Raw genomic sequence first — 18,253 nt, forward strand, 5'->3', positions numbered from 1 at the left:
AACCCACATCATTTTTGTTGCTCCTCTCTGGCCTCTCTCTAGTTTGCCCACCTCTCTTGCAAAACCCAGTGCCGGGAATGGCACTTACTGGTCCAGATGCAGGCTCCTTGGTGCCTTATACAACAGCACGAACTCATCTGCTACATGCTTGGATCCCTTTTGCACAGCCGTGGCTCATCATCAGCTTGTGAACAGCTCATACCCCCAGGGTCTTTCTCCTCTGCTGTTTTCAACCACCAAGCCCCAATTTACAGCAGAAATTCTTCTTCTTCTGATTTTCCTAATGGGATCTGGAGTAGCAAGAAGGGGGATAGATATGGGGATTGTAGCTCACAGATTCATAATGCTCATGAAAGCAAGCCAGTGCAACCACTTGGCCCGATCTCTGCCCTAGACGCCCAGGCCCAGGCATGGTTCCCTTGGGCCCTGGGCACAGGCATTTCTGGATCTTGCTTGGTTGTTGAGCATGCCAGTAGTGGTGAGGAATAGGGTGGTATCCCTTTAAGTAACATATGAGCTCTCTAGCAGCACTCACAGAGCTGCCTGTTTTGGAAGCTAGGAGAAACCAGCCAGCGCAGCAATGGGCACTTAGCCAGGCCTGTCTGCACTGGGGAAGCTGGCCAGAGAGGGACCCCAAAGCAAAGGAGATGTTCCGTGCAGGATATTCCCTCCCTCAGGTTGCTGATGCACCAGTGAAAGCCCAGGCTGGAGCTTGTGACAAGAAGAATGAAGGGAGCCGGAGAACTGGGGGGATTGGTTGGTTTCTTCTTTTTATTTCATGGTTCCTGCTGCCCAGAGTCCCACACCTGGCCCCTGTGGGTGCCAGGAGGAGCCGCTCAACGCAGCCATTCCCTTTCCAACCTTTGGAGTTTAAAAAAAACAAACCCAACCCCCCACCCTTCCCGCTCCCCATTCTAGAGCTGCAGAGATATAAATAAAATAAATTAAACAGGCAGGAGAGGGCGCGGCAGCTACGCACACAGGGCTCGGGAGGCGAGATCACAGGCCTGCCTCTGAGTGCTACATCCCACTAATGCAACGTCCGCATCCCAGCCATCAGGTTCTGACCCCCATCACCTCTAATCCCACCACCTTCACTGCCCTCACCCCTACCGCCCACGTGGGTCTGACAGGATATAGTCAGCATACGCGTGCATGTGGATGTATATCTTTATGCCCAGTTTCAGAATCCCACTCCCTCCACCAACGCGAATTAAAGAGTCCAGTTGGAAACTGCTCTCTCTCTAGCAGAGGGTTCTCCTTAGGGTTTGCCGCTTTGTCGGTCCTCCTCTCCTCTGTTCCCTCCTAGTGGTGCAAACACTTTCCTCCACTGGGCAGGGGGGATAGAATAACCATAAAAAAGAGTTAACTTAAATAAGACCCAGGAGGCGGCGAGACCGAGAGCCCCGGGAAAGGCACAGGATGTCTCGTCCAGTCCGGTTCTGCTCCTCCTCAGGACAGGGGGTGGGGAATGGGACAGGTGACTCCCTCAAGGTTAGAAATACAACGACAGAAAAGCCAGGGCATTGGGGAGCCCCAGGAGTCTTGAAGGAGGTTGGGTTCAGGGCCCCCTGCTCACAGGCTGGGGCATTACTTCTCCGTCAGGGAGAGCTGGAGGATGCGCTGCAGCTCCTCATCCTCTTCGCGCCGCCGGCGCTCCTGCTCCTCCTGTTCTCGTGAGGACAGCTCCATGGCCAGGCGCAGCTGCTCGTCGAAGCTGGGGTAGGCCGGCGGGGGCAGGGCCGAGGAGGAAGAGCCATTGGTGCTAGGGGCCGGGCTGCCTTCCGGGGGGATGATGCTGCTGTCAGTGTCACCTCCGCTGCCAGACTCGGTTGTGGCTAGGCCCTGCCCCGACTGCAGGAACATGCTCTCCTGGATGGCTCTGGGGGACACAGACAAGTGTCAGCACCTGCCCTCGCAGCCCCACCCCCACAACCAGCCCTGCCCCCACTGACCAACTCTTTCCTCATAGCCTTGCCCCCTCACCAACTAGGCCCTCTCTCACAACCCTGCCCCCTCACCGCCCCACGACCCAACCCTTCCCTCACAGCCCCGCCCCCTCACTGACTAACCCTTCCCTCACAGTCCCACTGCCTCCCCTCACAGCCTCGCCCCCTCACCGGACCCTCCCTCACAGCCCCATGACCCAACCCTTCCCTCACAGACCCGCCTCCTCACCGACCACCCCCTCATTGACCAATGCCTCCCTCACTTCCCCTCCTCCTCACTGACCAACCCCTCCCTCAGTCCCAGCCCCAACCTCTCCCTGTGCAACCCCTCCCTCACAGCCCTGACCCCTAACAGCCCCACCCTCCCTCTCCACCCCGCTCCCCTCACCAACCGACCCTTCCCTCAGTCCCACCCCCTCCTCTCACAGACCTGCCCCCTTGCCAACCAAACCTCTCCCTCACAGCCCCACCCCCTCACTAACTAATCTCTCCCTTACAGGCCCGCCCCCTCACTGACCAACCCCTCCCTCAAAGCCTCAGCCCTTCACTGACCAACCCCTCTCTCACAGCCCTGGCCCCTCCCAACCAGCTCCTCCCTCACAGTTCCATGACCCAACCCCACCCTCACCGCCCTGCCCCCCCACTGACCAGCTCATCCCTCACAGTCACATCCCCCACCAAGTAGGATTTGCTTCTCACAGCCCCATCCCACAGCCCAGCCCCTGCCACTGATCAGCCCCTCCCTGTCAGCCAGCTCCCGACTAAGTAGCCACGTCCCCTCTGCCTGCAGCTCACGGCCCCAACCCCACTGACCAGCCTCTGCCTCCCCCGGCCCAGCCCAGAGAATGGCGACGCTGGTGGCCAGGGAAAGAAGGGCTGAGAGGCCTTGGCACGGCACAACCCCCCCCCGCTACTCACCGCTCCAGCTGCAGCTCCTCGTCATAGGAAGGGGGGTTGGAGCCTGGGCGCGTGTTGGTCAGCGCCTCCCAGATAGTGACCTGCTGTCCGGGGCACAGATCAGAGTGTGCAAATATTCCCCTCCCTCGCCGAATCGGAGACCCCCCGCTCCTGCCCTCCCTCACAGACAGCCAGCCAGCAGCCACAGTAGGGAACAGGCACCCCCAGGATGGGAAAAGCCCCTTCCCCCATTCCCTACCGCCCCCCAGCCTGAGCCACCGCATGGGCCGGATCAGAGCCAGCGCCCTTAAGAGAGGAAAGGCCTCGTGTCCCAGCCCGTCTCCCTCCCACGACAGCCAGTCCCCACCCACTGGGGCTGGCTCGGCGCCAGTGCGCTTGAGAGGGGAAGGGCTGTAACTCTGCCCTCACCTGATCAGTCTCGGTGCCGGCGTCTAACAGGCTCTGCTGGATGGCAAACTGCAGCAGGTCGTCGTCCTCGTCCCGCATGGGTTCGTTGCGCCCAGCGCCCAGCATCGCATAGCCCTGGGGCACCTCGAACACCACCGGGTCCACCTCGCAGGGGAACGGGAACACTGGGGAGGGAGGGGGGTGAGTGGGGGAGGGTACCCCAAGACCTGCCCCGATGAGATCACATACTGCTCCGTCGTAGGAGTCTGCCCCTCCCCCACATACACTGCCCTGGCCCTCGTGGGGACTGGAGTCAATAGGGGTGTTTGTGGGGCTTGCAGCAGGATTCCTGGTGTGCACAGCTGCCCCCCCCACTCCCTACCTTTGGGGTTGGTGGGTGCCTCTGCCCCCACAGCCAGCTCTCCGGTGTCCACTGGGGAGGAGCTGCGGCCGCAGATCTGCACGGAGCCGAGTGGCTCGTCACAGCCGCACAGGTTGCTGAAGGTGATCCGTGCATTGAGCACGTGGAAGAGAGGGATCTCTGGGGCGGGATGGACACGAGTGAGAGACACACTGGGGGCAACATACGGTTCAGCCCCCAGGCGGGCCCCCGAACCCCACCACCCCCAGCCACACCAGCCCATTACCCCAGCCTCTCTCTTCCAGGAGCCTTCCCACCCCTTCCAATGCCCCTCATTTCCTCCACCTCCTCCATATCCCAATTCCCACTGCATCCGCAGCCTCAGGCTCCCTAGCTCCTAGCCACTCCTCCCCTCTGCACTCTCCCCTGCCCACTTCTAGCACGCCCCAAATCCCACCAGATCCCTCCCCTCCCCCCACCCCAGGTTTGCAGCCCGCCCCTCCCTCCTCACCGATTTTGACAGGGAAGCCGGGTGGCAGCTTGAGGGTGATGAAATCGCGCAGCTTGGCAAAGTGGGCATTGCTGATGGCCATGAGGTCGATGATGGGTGTCACCTGCTCCACCAGCGACAGGGGGTGATCCTCGCACAGCCACAGCGTGGCCTTGAACCTGTCGCAGCCAGGGGGGCGTCACCACCAGCCACCAGCCCAGCCCTCTTCCCTGCACCGCATCAGCCACTCAGAGCCAGGGACCAGGCCTGGCGCCTTTTAGTGCCCCATTCCCTGTCCTGGTCTCTCCCGCATGCAGAGGGCGGGGAGCTGCAGAGTCTCCTAGAGCCTGCACTGCCATGCAGGACCCCTGGCGGAGGGGGGCTAGAAGTTGGGTAGACTTCCCAGGCACAGCAGTGTCACTGGCTGAGCATGCAGAGCGAGGCTTCCCGCTCCTCCGGCACAGACTCCCCTCTGCAGCCATCTCCCCCCCACCTCACCTCTGCACCTTGTTGGACAGCTCGATGGGGCGGCCAATGTTGCGGGCCTCCAGGTTGAAGCTGGGGTCGAAGTACTCCTCGGGGGTGATGGCTGTGGGGTTGGTGGGGGTGGCAGACTGCAGCACGGGGGCCTGGAGGGGGCAGGCATGGAGTCACACTAGAGCTCCCCACTCACATGCTCTCCAGCTATGCCAAACTCCCCCTCGCCTGCTGCATCCCCCCCCCACCCTTAGCCCAAGCAGCCCCATCTTCAGATTCTGCCCCAGCTTCCACCGTGCCAGGCACTCTTCCTGCATGCCCAAAGCAGAAGGGGGGGGGGCATCACTCACCCCGTTATGGGAGGCATGCTGCTGGGCGATGCCCAGGAAAGACTGGAAGGGCGTCTTGGAACCTGCATGTGGGGAGGGGAGGGGAGAGTAGGTGAGACTCAAAGACCCCAAGACCCGGAGCGCATGAATCGCCCTGCCTCAAAGCGGACACGCCTTCCCCCGAGGAAACAGCCACGTACGCATCTCGTGCCCTCCCCATGTCATCTCTGGTGAGGGCTGCTCCCCCCGACTACGTCCGATGAATGCTCTGAAACCACAAGTGCAGGAGGGCAGTGTAAATACGCTCAGGGGCGTGGCTTGAGCCATGATGGACAGGTGGAGAGGCGGGCTGACTGAAGGAATGGTCGGTGTGGCCCTGTGATTGGAGGACCAGTGGATGGGGCCAGGCCCTTGTAATCAGAGTGGGGGCTGTGACTGGAAGGCTGGGGCGGACGTGTCACAAAGGGAGGGGCGGGGCACTGTGCCTGGGGGGGGAGGGTAAGTCAGAAGGAGGATGCCCAGAGCAGGTGTGAGAGAGAGGGGTGGGGGGCAGGGTGAATGAAGGGCAGAGGCCAGAACGGGCAGGTGAAGGGGAGGGGGTTGGACGCTGTGCAGGTGTGTGGGGCAAGCACTAGGACTGGGTGTCTGGGTTGGGTGTGGCAGAGGGAGGAGAGGGGAGCCACGACTGGATGTCTGAGGAGGGGCTGAGCCATTTCAGCTGGGATGTTCTGATTGGTTGTGCGGGGCTGGCATGTTACCTTTGGTGCGGGACTTGTCCTGGTCCGACAGGTGCTCGGTTCTCGTTTTGGTGACGAGCTCCACGTTGCTAGCGCTGTAAACCTGCCAGGACATAGGGTGCAGCTCAGCTTGCCCAGATCTCTGCCCCCCTCGTGCTGTTACCTGGCTCCCTCTGGCTAGCTTGGGGTCTTCCCCCAGCGAGCTGGAGGGGGTGCTCATCCCTAGGGACCCCTCCTACTCCTGGGTCCCATTTCCCAAGCTTGTCTCTGCTGCCTTGGAGAACTGTAAGCTGTGAGACCCCCACAGGCAAAGGCTTCATGTTGCTATCTGCTTGGGTCCTACCCTATCCCCGCCTTCCCCTCCCAGCAAGGGTTCCCATCCCCTGAACCTTCAGTATGGGGAGCAGGGTGTTACCTTGGCTTCATAGCCGCTGATCACCTCCATCTTCTCCGAGCGCCAGCCCCAGATCCCAGACTTGTTCCTGCCAAGGCAGGAATGACTCCGGTCAGAGACTGTGTTCCTCACTTCCGACCTCACAGGTGCTAGACAGACCCCTTCCCTCCACACATCCCACCGCTAGGCCATGGCTCCCACAGACTCCCCCCTGCCAGGGGCTGCTCTGCTCCTCCCCGGCACCCCCTTTTCAGTGCCCAGAGCTGTGGCACAAGATCTGCAGCATAACAAGTGTTGGGATCGGTTCTGCTCAATATCTTCATCAACAATTTAGATAACAGCATAAAGAGCACACTGATAACATTTGCATAAGATACCAAATTAGGAGGGGCTGCAAGTGCTTTGGAGGATAGATAAGTGACTGTCTAGGAAGGAGTACTGCAGAAATGGTTCTCAGGGTCACAGTGGACCACAAGCTAAATATGAGTCAACTGTGTGATACTGTTGCAAAAAAAAGCAAACATGATTCTGGGATGCATTAACAGGAGTGTTGTGATCAAGACACGAGAAGTCATTCTTCCGCTCTACTCTACGCTGATTAGACCTCAGTTGGAGTACTGTGTCCAGTTCTGGGCACTACATCTGAAGAAAGATGTGGAGAAATTGGAGAGGGTCCAGAGAAGATCAAGAAGAATGATGAAAGGTCTAGAAAACATGAGCTATGGGGGAAAAACTGAAAGCATTGGGCTTGTTTAGTTTAGAAAATAAAAGATTTAGAAGGGGCATGATAGTGATTTTCAAGTAACTAAAAGGGTGTTACAAGGAAGAGGGAGAAAAATTGTTCTCCTTAACCTCTGATGTTAGGACAAGAAGCAATGGGCTTAAATTGCCACAAGGGAGGTTTAGGTTGGACATTAGGAAAAACTTCCTGCCAGGATGGTTAAACACTGGAATAAATTGCCTAGGGAGGTTGTAAAATCTCCATCTCTGGAGATATTTAAGAGCAGATTAGACAGACACCTGTCAGGGATGATCTAGATCAGTGGTTCTCAACCTTTTTTTAATATAAAGTACTCCTTTTACAAAAAATTGTAAGTATCCCCAGTACCTACAGTTTTCAGACACACAACTTTTTGTCCTACCATTGCAACACATTTGTTTAAACAACTTAATCATAGCTGGGTGGGCAATGACATTTTTGGGTGTAAAAAGTACAAAAATAATAAAGCGCTGTAAAACTTAACACAAACATTCAGTTTTCTCCAAATTTCAGTTGTGTTGACGTACCCCCCAGACTTCTCTAAAGTCCCCCTAAAGGTACTCGTACCACTGGTTGAGAAACACTGATCTAGATCAGTGGTCCCCAACCATTTAAGGTTGCCGGGCACTAGGGGGTGTGGCCGTTCACCCGCCGGGCGCCAGAGGGCGCCCCCCTCCCATAGCTGCGTGCCCGGGGGCAGGGCCCCCCCTATAGCCATGTGCCCGGAGCCGGCCCCCCCCCACCCAAAAGCGCCACATGCCCGGGGCCGGCACCCCCCCCCCCAAGCGCCGCATGCCCAGAGCGCAGGCGGCCAATCCGCGGCTCTCCCGGGACCAGCGCTCACCGTGCGGCACGTGCCCGGGGCCAGGCCAGCCCCGAGCACTTGGCAGGTGCACACAAATGCCCCCATGGGCACCGTGTTGGGAACCACTGGTCTAGACAGGGCTTGGTCCTGCCATGAGGGCAGGGGAATGGACTTGATCTCTTGAGGTCCCTTCCCGTTCTAGGAGTCTATGCAGGCATATGCATTCCCCAGGCCGTGGTCTTGTTCCAAACCCTGGGGGCAGGTGTGGGGCAGAAGGACAAGCTGTTCAAGGAAAGGTTTGGTCACCCCTCTGCCCTGCTCAGCAGCATGAGTGGTCATACGAGGGCATCCCCCACCCAGATCACGAGTATGTGCAGTCAGTTGTACAAGGGCTTGTCACATGTACCCCTCCCCCACTCTGCTCACTAGTACACGTGGTCATACCAGGGTCCGTCACACTTGTGGACATCCCGCGCCACTCACTAGCACACAGAGTCGAGCCTGTCACAAACACCGATTCCCCCCACCTTGCTCATTAACACACGTGATCCTAGGAAAGCCTGTTGCACACACAAGTCCGCTGCCCCTCTCCTTCACACACGCAGCCATACACGGGCCCATCCCACAAGCAGACTCCCCCCAACCTACTCACTAGCACATATGGTCATGTGAAGGCCTGTTGATTATACAGACCCCCTTGCTCATCTCATTCACACACAGACACAGAAGGGCCCCTCGCATGCAAAGATCCCACCCTGTTCCGCTCACTAGCACACGCAGTCATACAAGGGCCCATCACACATGCCCCACCCTGCACTCACTAGCACACATGGTTGAACAAGGGCCCATCGTGCACAAAGATCCCCTCCCCCCCCTCACTCACTAGCACGCATGGTTGTACAAGGGCCCGTCGTGCACACAGACCCCCTCCCCCCATCTCACTCACTAGCACACATGGTTGTACAAGGGCCCGTCGTGCACACAGACCCCCTCCCTGGTGTCACGCACTAGCACACATGGTTGTACAAGGGCCCGTCGTGCACACAGACCCCCTCCCTGGTGTCACACACTAGCACACATGGTTGTATGAGGGTCTGTCAGATGGGACCCCCATGTCTCAGTAGCACGTGCGGTCACATGAACCCCTCACACGTGGACCTCCCCCTCCCCCACCCAGCTCACCAGCACAGTCTTAGGAGGGCATGTCACACACAGGGATCCCCCGCCCTGCTCACAAATGTCAGTCATGCCCAACCCCCTCCCTCCGCCCCGATCCACAGCCTCTTGCACAAGGGCCTCTCCTGCCCAGCCACCTCCTCTACCACCTGTGCATTGCTCACACTCTCCTCCTGTCCCTGGCCTCCCCTGCCTCCCTCAAGGCTGTCCTCATGCACCCTGCCTCCCACAGCCCCTCCCCTCTCTCAGGCCCGCCCCCCCAATGCCCCTCCCTGCCCCCCCGCGCACCGCTCGAAGGCAATGTTCTTCGTGTCGAGGTGGGTGGAGACGATGGGCGAGGTCAGCCGGCCGGCCACGTGCTCCTCGGTGGGCTGCATGGCAGCCAGCATCAGCTCCGGCTCGTGCAGAGCCAGGGACAGCGTCTCCGTGTAGACCACCTGCTTGTCGTGGTCCACCTCCATCACTACGGCGCCCTCCTCTGGCCAGCGGGAGAAGGGACATGTCAGTGCCACAGCCCCATCCTGCCCCACACACCCCCTGGTCAGGCACGAGGGGCCGGGAGGGACCCCAGGAACCAGCCCTATGGCAGGTGCTGACCCAGGCTGCTACATGACCACCCGCCCTGACACCTGCTCCCACAGCTACACCCCCTCGCACCCGCCCCCCAGCTCAGAGGGCTCTGGGTGCCTCCTTCTGGGGGCTGCAACCTCCCACCTGATTCCCCCCCAGGTGGTGATGTCACCTTAGCCTCCCTCCAGGATCCCTGCGGGCTGTAGGTGCAGGGGGACTGCTCTCCCTGACCCTTCCCAGCTGGGGGGACCTAGCTCCATATTCCCATGGGGGGCCACCTCCCACGAGCAATGACCAGGCTGGCGGGGGTCTCAGCCCCTCCTCTGGGATCTGCGCACACAGGGGAGCGATTCAAGGGGGGAGCAGACCCCAACCCCACCCCCAGGCTCAGCAGGACACCCCCAGGAATGGGGGAGAGGGGGAGGCTGTGGGCCCCTCTCACCTTCGCCCTTGAAGATGTAGCTGCGCCGGCCCCGCTGCCAAGTCATGTGCTCGAAGCCCAGCAGGGTGGTGTCGACCCGCAGGCTCTCGCCGCGCTTCCACACCCGGTACACATCGCTCGGGCACACCTTGGAGACCAGGGGCACTGGGGGAGGGAGGGGCAGAGTGAGCGGGGGACGGGCATGGAAGTGGGGGGCAGCTGCACCTTGCTGGGGGGGGGCGCAGGGGGAGGAGCGCCGCCTCTAGACGCCTGCAGTTCATCCTCCCGGCCACCGGGGGCTCTCTTGTCTCTGGGGTTCAAATTGCCAGATGGCGCTTCCCCCCCCCCCCACTCCCAGCGCCAAAGGGAGACACCAGCTGTGGGCGGAGCAGGGGTGGGGCAGGGACAATGACAGGGGGTGTGTGCACCCACAATAATCTAGTCTCACCCCCCCCACAAGAGGGCTGAGAATCCCTGGGCTCCAGCACCAGGGAGGGAGCCTGGGGGTGTCCTCCTGCAAACCCCACATCAGGAGCCCCCAGGGACGGACTCACCCCAGCTGGTGAACTCCCACTTCATCTCCACGTAGAAATCAGGAGCCTAGAAAAGACACCAAAGGGATGAGATCAGGCATTCCCGGCAGAGAACGTGTCGGGGGGGTCCCTGCAGAGACGGGTCTGGGAGATGGGGGGGAGGAGGGGAGAGGGAGATCTGGACTTGGAGGGGGAGAGGAGATCCTTGCCCAGATGGGATCCTGGAAGAAGAGAGGGAAACCCTGAAGAGATCCTGGGGCAAATCTCAATCTAGGAAACCCCTTGGGCTGGCTGAGACCCTGAGTATGCATATGAGCTCAAACTAGCTACAGGCATAAAGGGAAACAAGAAGACAGTCTATAAATATATTAGAAGCAAGAGGAAGACCAAGGACCGGGTAGGCCCACTGGTCAGTGAGGAGGGGGAAAACAGGAAACTTGGAAATGGCAGAGATGCTTAATGATTTCTTTGTTCCGGTCTTCACCAAGAAGTCTGCTGAAGGAATGGCCAACATAGTGAATGCTAGTGGGAAGGGGGTAGGCTAAGAAGATAAAATAAAAAAAGAACAAGATAAAAATCACTTAGAAAGAATAGATGTCTGCAAGTCACCAATGCCTGATGGAATGCATCCTAGAATACTTAAGGAGCTGAGAGAGGAGGTATCTGAGCCTTTAGCTATCATCTTTGGAAAATCATGGAATACAGGATAGATTCCAGAAGATTGGAGAAGGGGAAATATAGCGCCCATCTATAAAAAGGGAAATAAAAACAACCCAGGAAACTATAGACCAGTCAGTTTAACTTATGTGCCTGGAAAGATAATGGAGAAAGTCATAAAGGAAATCATCGGCAAACACTTGGAAGATAATAAGGTGATAGGAAACAGCCAGCATGGATTTGTAAAGAACAAATCATGTCAAACCAACCTGTAGCTTTCTTGATAGGATAACGAGTCTTGTGGATAAGAGAGAAGCAATGGATGTGGTATACCTAGACTTTAGTAAGGCATTTGATACGGTCTCGCATGATATTCTTATCAATAAACTAGGCAAATACAACTTAGATGGGGCTACTATAAGGTGGGTGCATAGCTGGTTGGATAACCGTTCCCAGAGAGTAGTTATTAACGGATCACAATCCTGCTGGAAAGGAGTAACAAGTGGGGTTCCGCAGGGGTCTGTTTTGGGACCGGTTCTGTTTAATATCTTCATCAGCGATTTAGACATTGGCATGCAGAGTACGCTTATTACGTTTGCAGATGACACCAAGCTGGGAGGGGTTGCGACTGCTCTGGAGGATAGGGTCATAATTCAAAATGATCTGGACAAATTGCAGAAATGGTCTGAAGTAAACAGGATGAAGTTTAATAAAGACAAATGTAAACTGCTCCTCTTAGGAAGGAACAATCAGTTTCACACATACAGAATGGGAAGCGACTGTCTAGGAAGGAGTACAGCAGAAAGGGATCTAGGGGTTATAGTGGACCACAAGCTAAATATATGTCAACAGTGTGACGCTGTTGCAAAAAAGCCAACATGATTCTAGGGCACATTAACAGGAGTGTTGTGAGCAAGACACGAGAAGTCATTCTTCCACTCCACTCTGCACTGATTAGGCCTCAGCTGGAGTATTGTGTCCAGTTCCGGGCGCTGCATTTGAAGAAAGATGTGGAGAAATTGGAGAGGGTCCAGAGAAGAGCAACAAGAATGATTAAAGGTCTAGAGAACATGACCTATGAAAGAAGACTGAGAGAACTGGGCTTGTTTAGTTTGGAAAAGAGAAGATTGAGAGAAGACATGATAGTGGTTTTCAGGTATCTAAAAGGGTGTCACAAGGAGGAGGGAGAAAACTTGTTCTTCCTGGCCTCTGAGAATAGAAGCAGCAGCAATGGGCTTAAACTGCAGCAAGGGAGGTTTAGGTTGGACATTAGGAAAAAGTTCCTGTCAGGGTGGTTAAACTCTGGAATAAATTGCTTCGGGTGGTTGTGGAATCTCCATCTCTGGAGATATTTAAGAGCAAGTTATATAAATGTCTATCAGGGATGGTCTAGGTGGTACTGGGTCCTGCCATGAAGGCAGGGGACTGGACTTGACCTCTCGAGGTCCCTTCCAGTCCTAGTATTCTATGTTTCTATGTCAGAGACCTGGGGGATCCCAGATGGATCCCCAGAGTGGCAATAGGAGGATCTATTGTATCATAGATGGCCTGGGCTGAGCTCTCAGGGAACATGGGGGAGGGGAGGGGAGCTGGCAGGACAGGGGTATCAAAGGCCTGTGCATTAGGCTGGGGTGACTGGGGTCCCAAGCGGGAGTCTGTAACCCATGGTAGGCGTGCCAGGGGGTTGGGGTACCAGGGGAGGTCTGTATGCCAGGGCAGGGTGCTGAGGTCCCGGGGGTCTGTACTAGGGATGTAATAGTGTAGTTGATGAACCGGTAAGCAAAAGCTTATAGGTTAATGCTACAGATTACACACACTCCTCCCCACCCCTCGCCCACCAGTACATTTTTTAGCAGGCTGGCCAGCAGCCCATCTCATTCCCAGTCCAGGACCTACCCCCGCTGCAGCGCTACATTTTAAGTGTATTAGGCACCAGGCGGGCAGGCAGCCCCGCTCAGTTCTGGCTCACGCTGGGTCCAGGAGCTTAGATCCTCCGCTGGACAGGGCCTGCTGCCACCCTGTGCTGCTACCTCTGTATCAGAGGCAACAGCGCAGAGTGGCAGGGGGGCTTCTCGGGAGGGGGGCCGGAGCGCACTGGCTGCCAGCCATGTCCCCGGGGACGATAGAATAGTCGAGCAACTGATAAGAATTCATGACGTTAATCGACTATTCGATTAGCCGATATTTAACATCCCTAGTGTGTGCCCCAGGGCAGGATGCTGGGTCCCAAGGGAGGTCTGCACGCCAGGGCGGGGTGCCAAGGGCCACACGCACACACTCACCCTGCGCAGTTTGTTGAGCAGCTCAGGGATGCCAGCCAGGCGGTTGGTAGCACGTTGGTAGTCGCGGTACTGGAGCACCAGCTGCACCATCTCGGGGTCTCCGGTGCTGACGGCCTCCTGCAGGACTGGCGGGCAGAGCGGGAGCAGCAGGGAGCTGTCAGGGGCCTTCCCTGCCCGCCGGCACTCAAGCCAGCTCCCTCCTGGGCACAGCCATGGGCACAGCCAGTGCCAACCCCCGCTGCCAGAGTTGGGCAGAGCCCGGCACTCAAGAGCACCCCTCAGGGCACTCTGCTGGCAAAGCCCAATTTGACTGCCTGGCCCATAGACACCAGCCCCCGGCACAGGGAGGCTGAGACCTCCAGCAACCGGTGGGGAAGAAATGCTGCGCCGCAGGGCAGGAGTGGCACAGTAGAGCTGGCACTAGAGCTGCTCCCCCCCCCGTATCTCCGCTCCCCCAGCTCCGCGCACGGCCCCCACCCGTACCTGTCCAGCCACTGGCATTCTCCCTGCCCACGTTGGCGTTGTGCCGCAGCAGCACCCGGGCGGACTCCAGGTTGCCCAGGCACACGGCCAGCTCCAGGGGCGTCCGGCCCCGAGGGTCGATCAGCTCTATGTCGTGCTGCACGGGAACCACGGGGTTAACAGCTGCCCCTCCCCAAGTAAGAGCCCAGCTCTACCCTGCCCTCCTGGACCCTCTGGCCCCGCACCCTGCACTGCCATCTTGGACGTCTGGGTCCGACGGCTCCCCCCACCCCAGGACTCTCCTGCCCAGCTCCTCAGCCCCATTCATGCACAGAGGGGTCCCTCCCACGCCAGGAGGGGACATAGGGGCGTCTTGTTCTGCTCCTGTCCCCTATGCCCCCCCCCAACTGCTGTCACGCTAACTGGTTGCAGCGGGCGGGGAGCCAATATGGGGTCAAGGGGGGCACTAAGGGCAGGGGGAAGAAGGGAGAGAACAGCCCAGGTGATGGGCAGGGGGAGGAGCTATGGGATGGGGTGAGCGGATCACACTCCCGTGCCTGGTGCCCGCTGGGGAATGTGGAGACCTGGTGAGGGGGAGGGGGCCAGGAGGTGCTGGAAGAAAGTTGAGATGCACATAGCGGTCAAAGCAGTTAACGGGTGAACTGTTGGTAGGCTAGTGCAGGGCAGCCAGGGCTAGGGTCCCACTGGGGCTATGGGGCAGGTGTGGCGGGGTCTGCGCCAGGCCAGCCTGCCCACCGCAGATGCTTCCCTCCTGCTTGCCACGGCCACTCCAGCCAGGGTCCCTTCTGTTTGCAGGCTCCGGCGCGTCTGGGGTGCTGCCTTCCTGCTGGGGCCACCGTAGCGAGGCTCCTGTCTGTCTGGCAGGGCCCTGCCGGGGCTGCCTGCCCTGACACAGCCAGGGTCCCGTCGGCCAGTCCGACACAGCCGGGGCTGCACTGGCCTGGCCAGTTGTCCACCAGGATTTGGGGAAGATCCCATTAACTGGGGAACTGGTTACATGGCTGGGGCCTGCCCGGGTGCAGCTCGCTCTCCAGCACCAGTTACCAGTTGGGTGATGCTGGGTGGGGTGCCAGGTGGAGGGAAGAAGGAACCAGGGGACCTAGATTGGGGGATACCAGGGAGAGGTGCTGGCTGGAGGCGTCAGGTGGAGGGAAGGAGGATGGGGTGTACTGGCCTGGGGGTAAAGCGTAGGATGATGCTGGGACAAGAGGTATTGGGAGGGGGGGGGGGAATTAAGATGGTGTCTGGGGCAGGTACTGGGGTGAGGGTGGGAGACAGATATCCTGGGGAGTTCAAAGTTAGCAGTTAGGTGGATCCTCACAGGAGGAATCCGAAGAGTGCCTGGTGGGGTTAAGGGGTCCCAGGAATGGCTGCAGCAGAGTAAGGTGCCTACAGATGGGGGGAATTCTGGGGGGTCCCAATGGAGGAGGGGAACCCCAGGGGTTAGGTGTTGCCGGATGACCAGTACTCAGGAAGGTGGTGGGGTGAGGGACCCTGCGGTGGAGTGGGGAATAGCTAGCAGGGTGGAGGTCCTGCAATGGAGGCTACAGCATGGGGTTCCTGGGGGGGGCGGAAACCTGGCAGGGTGACGGATGCTAAGGTGTTTTTGCAGGCCGTGGGGATGCTTGGCAGGGGAAGGGGTGCTGGGATGGAGAGTTCAGGGGGTAACACAATGGGGTCAGGGTGCTGGGATTTTAGGAGATCCCAGGGAGGATCATGGCAAGGATGCTGGGAGGTTAGGACGTCCGGTGGTTCTGGGCAAGATGGTGGTCCCCATGGGGATGCCCAGCGGGGTGGAGGTAGAGGGTCCCGAGAAGCGCCTGGCATGGTGGAGTGGGGGATCAGGAGACACTCTCCAAACTGCTCATGAGCACATACAACGCCTGTTGCATACAGGTGGGGTGGGGGATTCCCAGGGGCCCGGTGGGGCAGGGGTCCCAACAGCACGTGGGGGTCTCCAAAGGAGGCTGGTAGTGTCTGGTGTAGTGGAAGTGATCCAGGGGATGCCTGGTGTGGTGGGGAGGCATCCTAGGAGCGTTCTGGGGGGACGCTGGGCTGTTAGAGTCCCAGGCAGAGGGAGCAGGGGTGCCGAAAGGGGGGTCCTGGAATGGTCTCAGGAGTGCCAGGCGGGGGGCACAGCGGACCCTGGAAAGGTCCTGGGGGGGCTGGGCAGGGGATGTGGAGAGAACCAGAAGGGTCTCAGGGGAGCCAGCTGGGGGACATGGGGAATCTCGGGGGTGCTGGGCGGGGAATGCGACGGGGTCCTGGGGAACCCAGGCTGGCGAAGCGAGGATCTTGGGGGGGGGGGGGGTCCCGGGCGGGGAGCGCCGGGCGAGGCTAGGGGGTCCCGGGGGCGGGCGGGGAGCGCAGGGTCCCGGGGGCGGGCGAGGGCCCGGTGCCGCACCTGCCCCGTGCGCAGCTCGCTCTCCAGCGCCTGGTGCCGGTTGTGCCAGGCCAGCAGGTGCAGCGGGAAGGCGTCTCCGGCCCGGGCCATCCCGTCACCATGTCCCCGGCCCGGCCGAGGCTGCGGCGCTGGCTGGCGGCTCCGGGCGGCGGGCGCGGGGCCTGGCCCGGAATCGCTGCAGCGGCCGGGGGCGGCGGGGCGGAGCGCGGCGCTGCGCGGGGCGGGGCGGAGCGCGGCGGGCGGCTCGCTGGGCCCTGGCGCCCCCGGTCCGGCTCCGCCCGAGCCACGCACCGGCCTGGGCGCAGCGCCGCTCTCAGCCCTGCCCCTCTGCACCGTGACTGCCCCCCCCCGCCTTAATTGCCCCTCTGGGGCATCTCAGCCCTGCCCCTCTGCACCGTGACTGCCCCCCCCCCCGCCTTAATTGCCCCTCTGGGGCATCTCAGCCCTGCCCCTCTGCACCGTGACTGCCCCCCCCCCGCCTTAATTGCCCCTCTGGGGCATCTCAGCCCTGCCCCTCTGCACCGTGACTGCCCCCCCGCCTTAATTGCCCCTCTGCACCGTGACTGCCCCCCCCCCGCCTTAATTGCCCCTCTGGGGCATCTCAGCCCTGCCCCTCTGCACCGTGACTGCCCCCCCCCGCCTTAATTGCCCCTCTGGGGCATCTCAGCCCTGCCCCTCTGCACCGTGACTGCCCCCCCGCCTTAATTGCCCCTCTGGGGCATCTCAGCCCTACGCAGCCATATATTAACTGCCCCCCTTGGGGCATTTTAGTTTAGCCCGCTGCATCTGAACTGTCCTCTTTTGGGGCGCCCTCCCTCCCGTTTCCTTCCCCAAGGCCACCCACCTTAGCTCTGCCCCTCTCCTGCTTTTAAACTCTTTGGGCCAGCGGACTCCCCTGCATCTTAACTGCCCCCTTCGTGGCATTTTAGTCCTGCCCCCCCCCTTCCCCGCCTTGTGCAGCCAAAATAGGGCCTTAGCATAGTGTGGAAACACCCCGGCTGTGTCTACACTGCACCCCTTTTCCGGAAAAGGGATGCAGATGAGACAAGTCGGAATTGCAAATGAAGCGGGGGATTTAAATATCCCCCACTTCATTTGTATAAACATGGCTGCCGCTTTTTTCCGGCTCGGGGCTTTGCCGGAGAAAAGCGCCAATCTAGACGGGATCTTTCGGAAAAGGCTTTATTTTCCAAAAGATCCCGTCTAGATTGGCGCTTTTCTCCGGCAAAGCCCCGAGCCGGAAAAAAGCGGTAGCCATGTTTATACAAATGAATCGGGGGATATTTAAATCCCCCGCTTCATTTGCAATTCCGACTTGTCTCATCTGCATCCCTTTTCCGGAAAAGGGGTGCAGTGTAGACACAGCCCCCACGTGCATCTACACACCACAGTGAAGGTGCAATTGCCTTGTGAGCAGGGATAGCCATGCCAGGGCCCTCTTCTCCCCAACCCACACTCAGGCTCCCTGGCAGACTGGGGCTGGTGCAGCTAGTCCATGCCACATCCTCATGGTTTTTCTTCCCTTCCCTAGCTAGGTTAGGTCTGGCACAGGTCAGCTCTCTGAGGCAGGGCCTGTCTGTGTCCATTGGCTGTGATACTGTACCCTGTGACCATCAGCTCTGAGGCAGGGCCTGTCTGTATCTGTTAGCTGTGATACTGTACCCTGTGACCATCAGCTCTCTGAGGCAGGGCCTGTCTGTATCCGTTAGCTGTGATACTGTACCGTGACCATTAGCTCTGAGGCAGGGCCTGTCTGTATGTTAGCTGTGATACTGTACCCTGTGACCATCAGCTCTGAGGCAGGGCCTGTCTGTATCCATTGGCTGTGATACTGTACCCTGTGACCATCAGTTCTCTGAGGCAGGGCCTGTCTGTATCCGTTGGCTGAGATACTGTACCCTGTGACCATCAGCTCTGAGGCAGGGCCTGTCTGTGTCCATTGGCTGCGATACTGTACCCTGTGACCATCAGCTCTCTGAGGCAGGGCCTGTCTGTGTCCATTGGCTGCGATACTGTACCCTGTGACCATCAGCTCTCTGAGGCAGGGCCTGTCTGTGTCCATTCGCTGTGACCATCAGCTCTGAGGCAAGGTCTGTGTCCATTGGTTCTGATACTGTACC

General features: G+C 59.2%; 1 protein-coding gene across 2 annotated transcripts; it reads right to left on the reverse strand.

Moving 5' to 3' along the window:
- Positions 1-1,156: 1,156 nt before the first annotated feature.
- On the reverse strand, positions 1,157-16,345 carry ANKRD13D (ankyrin repeat domain 13D). Of its 2 annotated transcripts, none has more exons than XM_075928557.1 (15): positions 16,134-16,345; positions 13,730-13,865; positions 13,247-13,371; positions 10,329-10,374; positions 9,796-9,939; positions 9,072-9,261; positions 6,064-6,130; positions 5,670-5,751; positions 4,933-4,994; positions 4,604-4,734; positions 4,127-4,284; positions 3,637-3,795; positions 3,276-3,439; positions 2,868-2,950; positions 1,157-1,882 (listed from the first exon to the last, which is right to left on the reverse strand). In XM_075928557.1, exons 1-15 carry the CDS (start codon positions 16,221-16,223, stop codon positions 1,591-1,593), a joined length of 1,929 nt encoding a protein of 642 aa, XP_075784672.1. In that variant the 5' UTR covers positions 16,224-16,345; the 3' UTR covers positions 1,157-1,590. The 2 variants fall into 2 exon arrangements, with proteins under 2 accessions (XP_075784672.1, XP_075784673.1); XM_075928558.1 differs by having other exon boundaries at positions 2,868-2,947; positions 16,134-16,343.
- Positions 16,346-18,253: the final 1,908 nt, after the last annotated feature.

The sequence above is a fragment of the Pelodiscus sinensis genome, chromosome 4 (assembly GCF_049634645.1).
Source record: "Pelodiscus sinensis isolate JC-2024 chromosome 4, ASM4963464v1, whole genome shotgun sequence".
Lineage (NCBI taxonomy): Eukaryota > Metazoa > Chordata > Testudines > Trionychidae > Pelodiscus > Pelodiscus sinensis.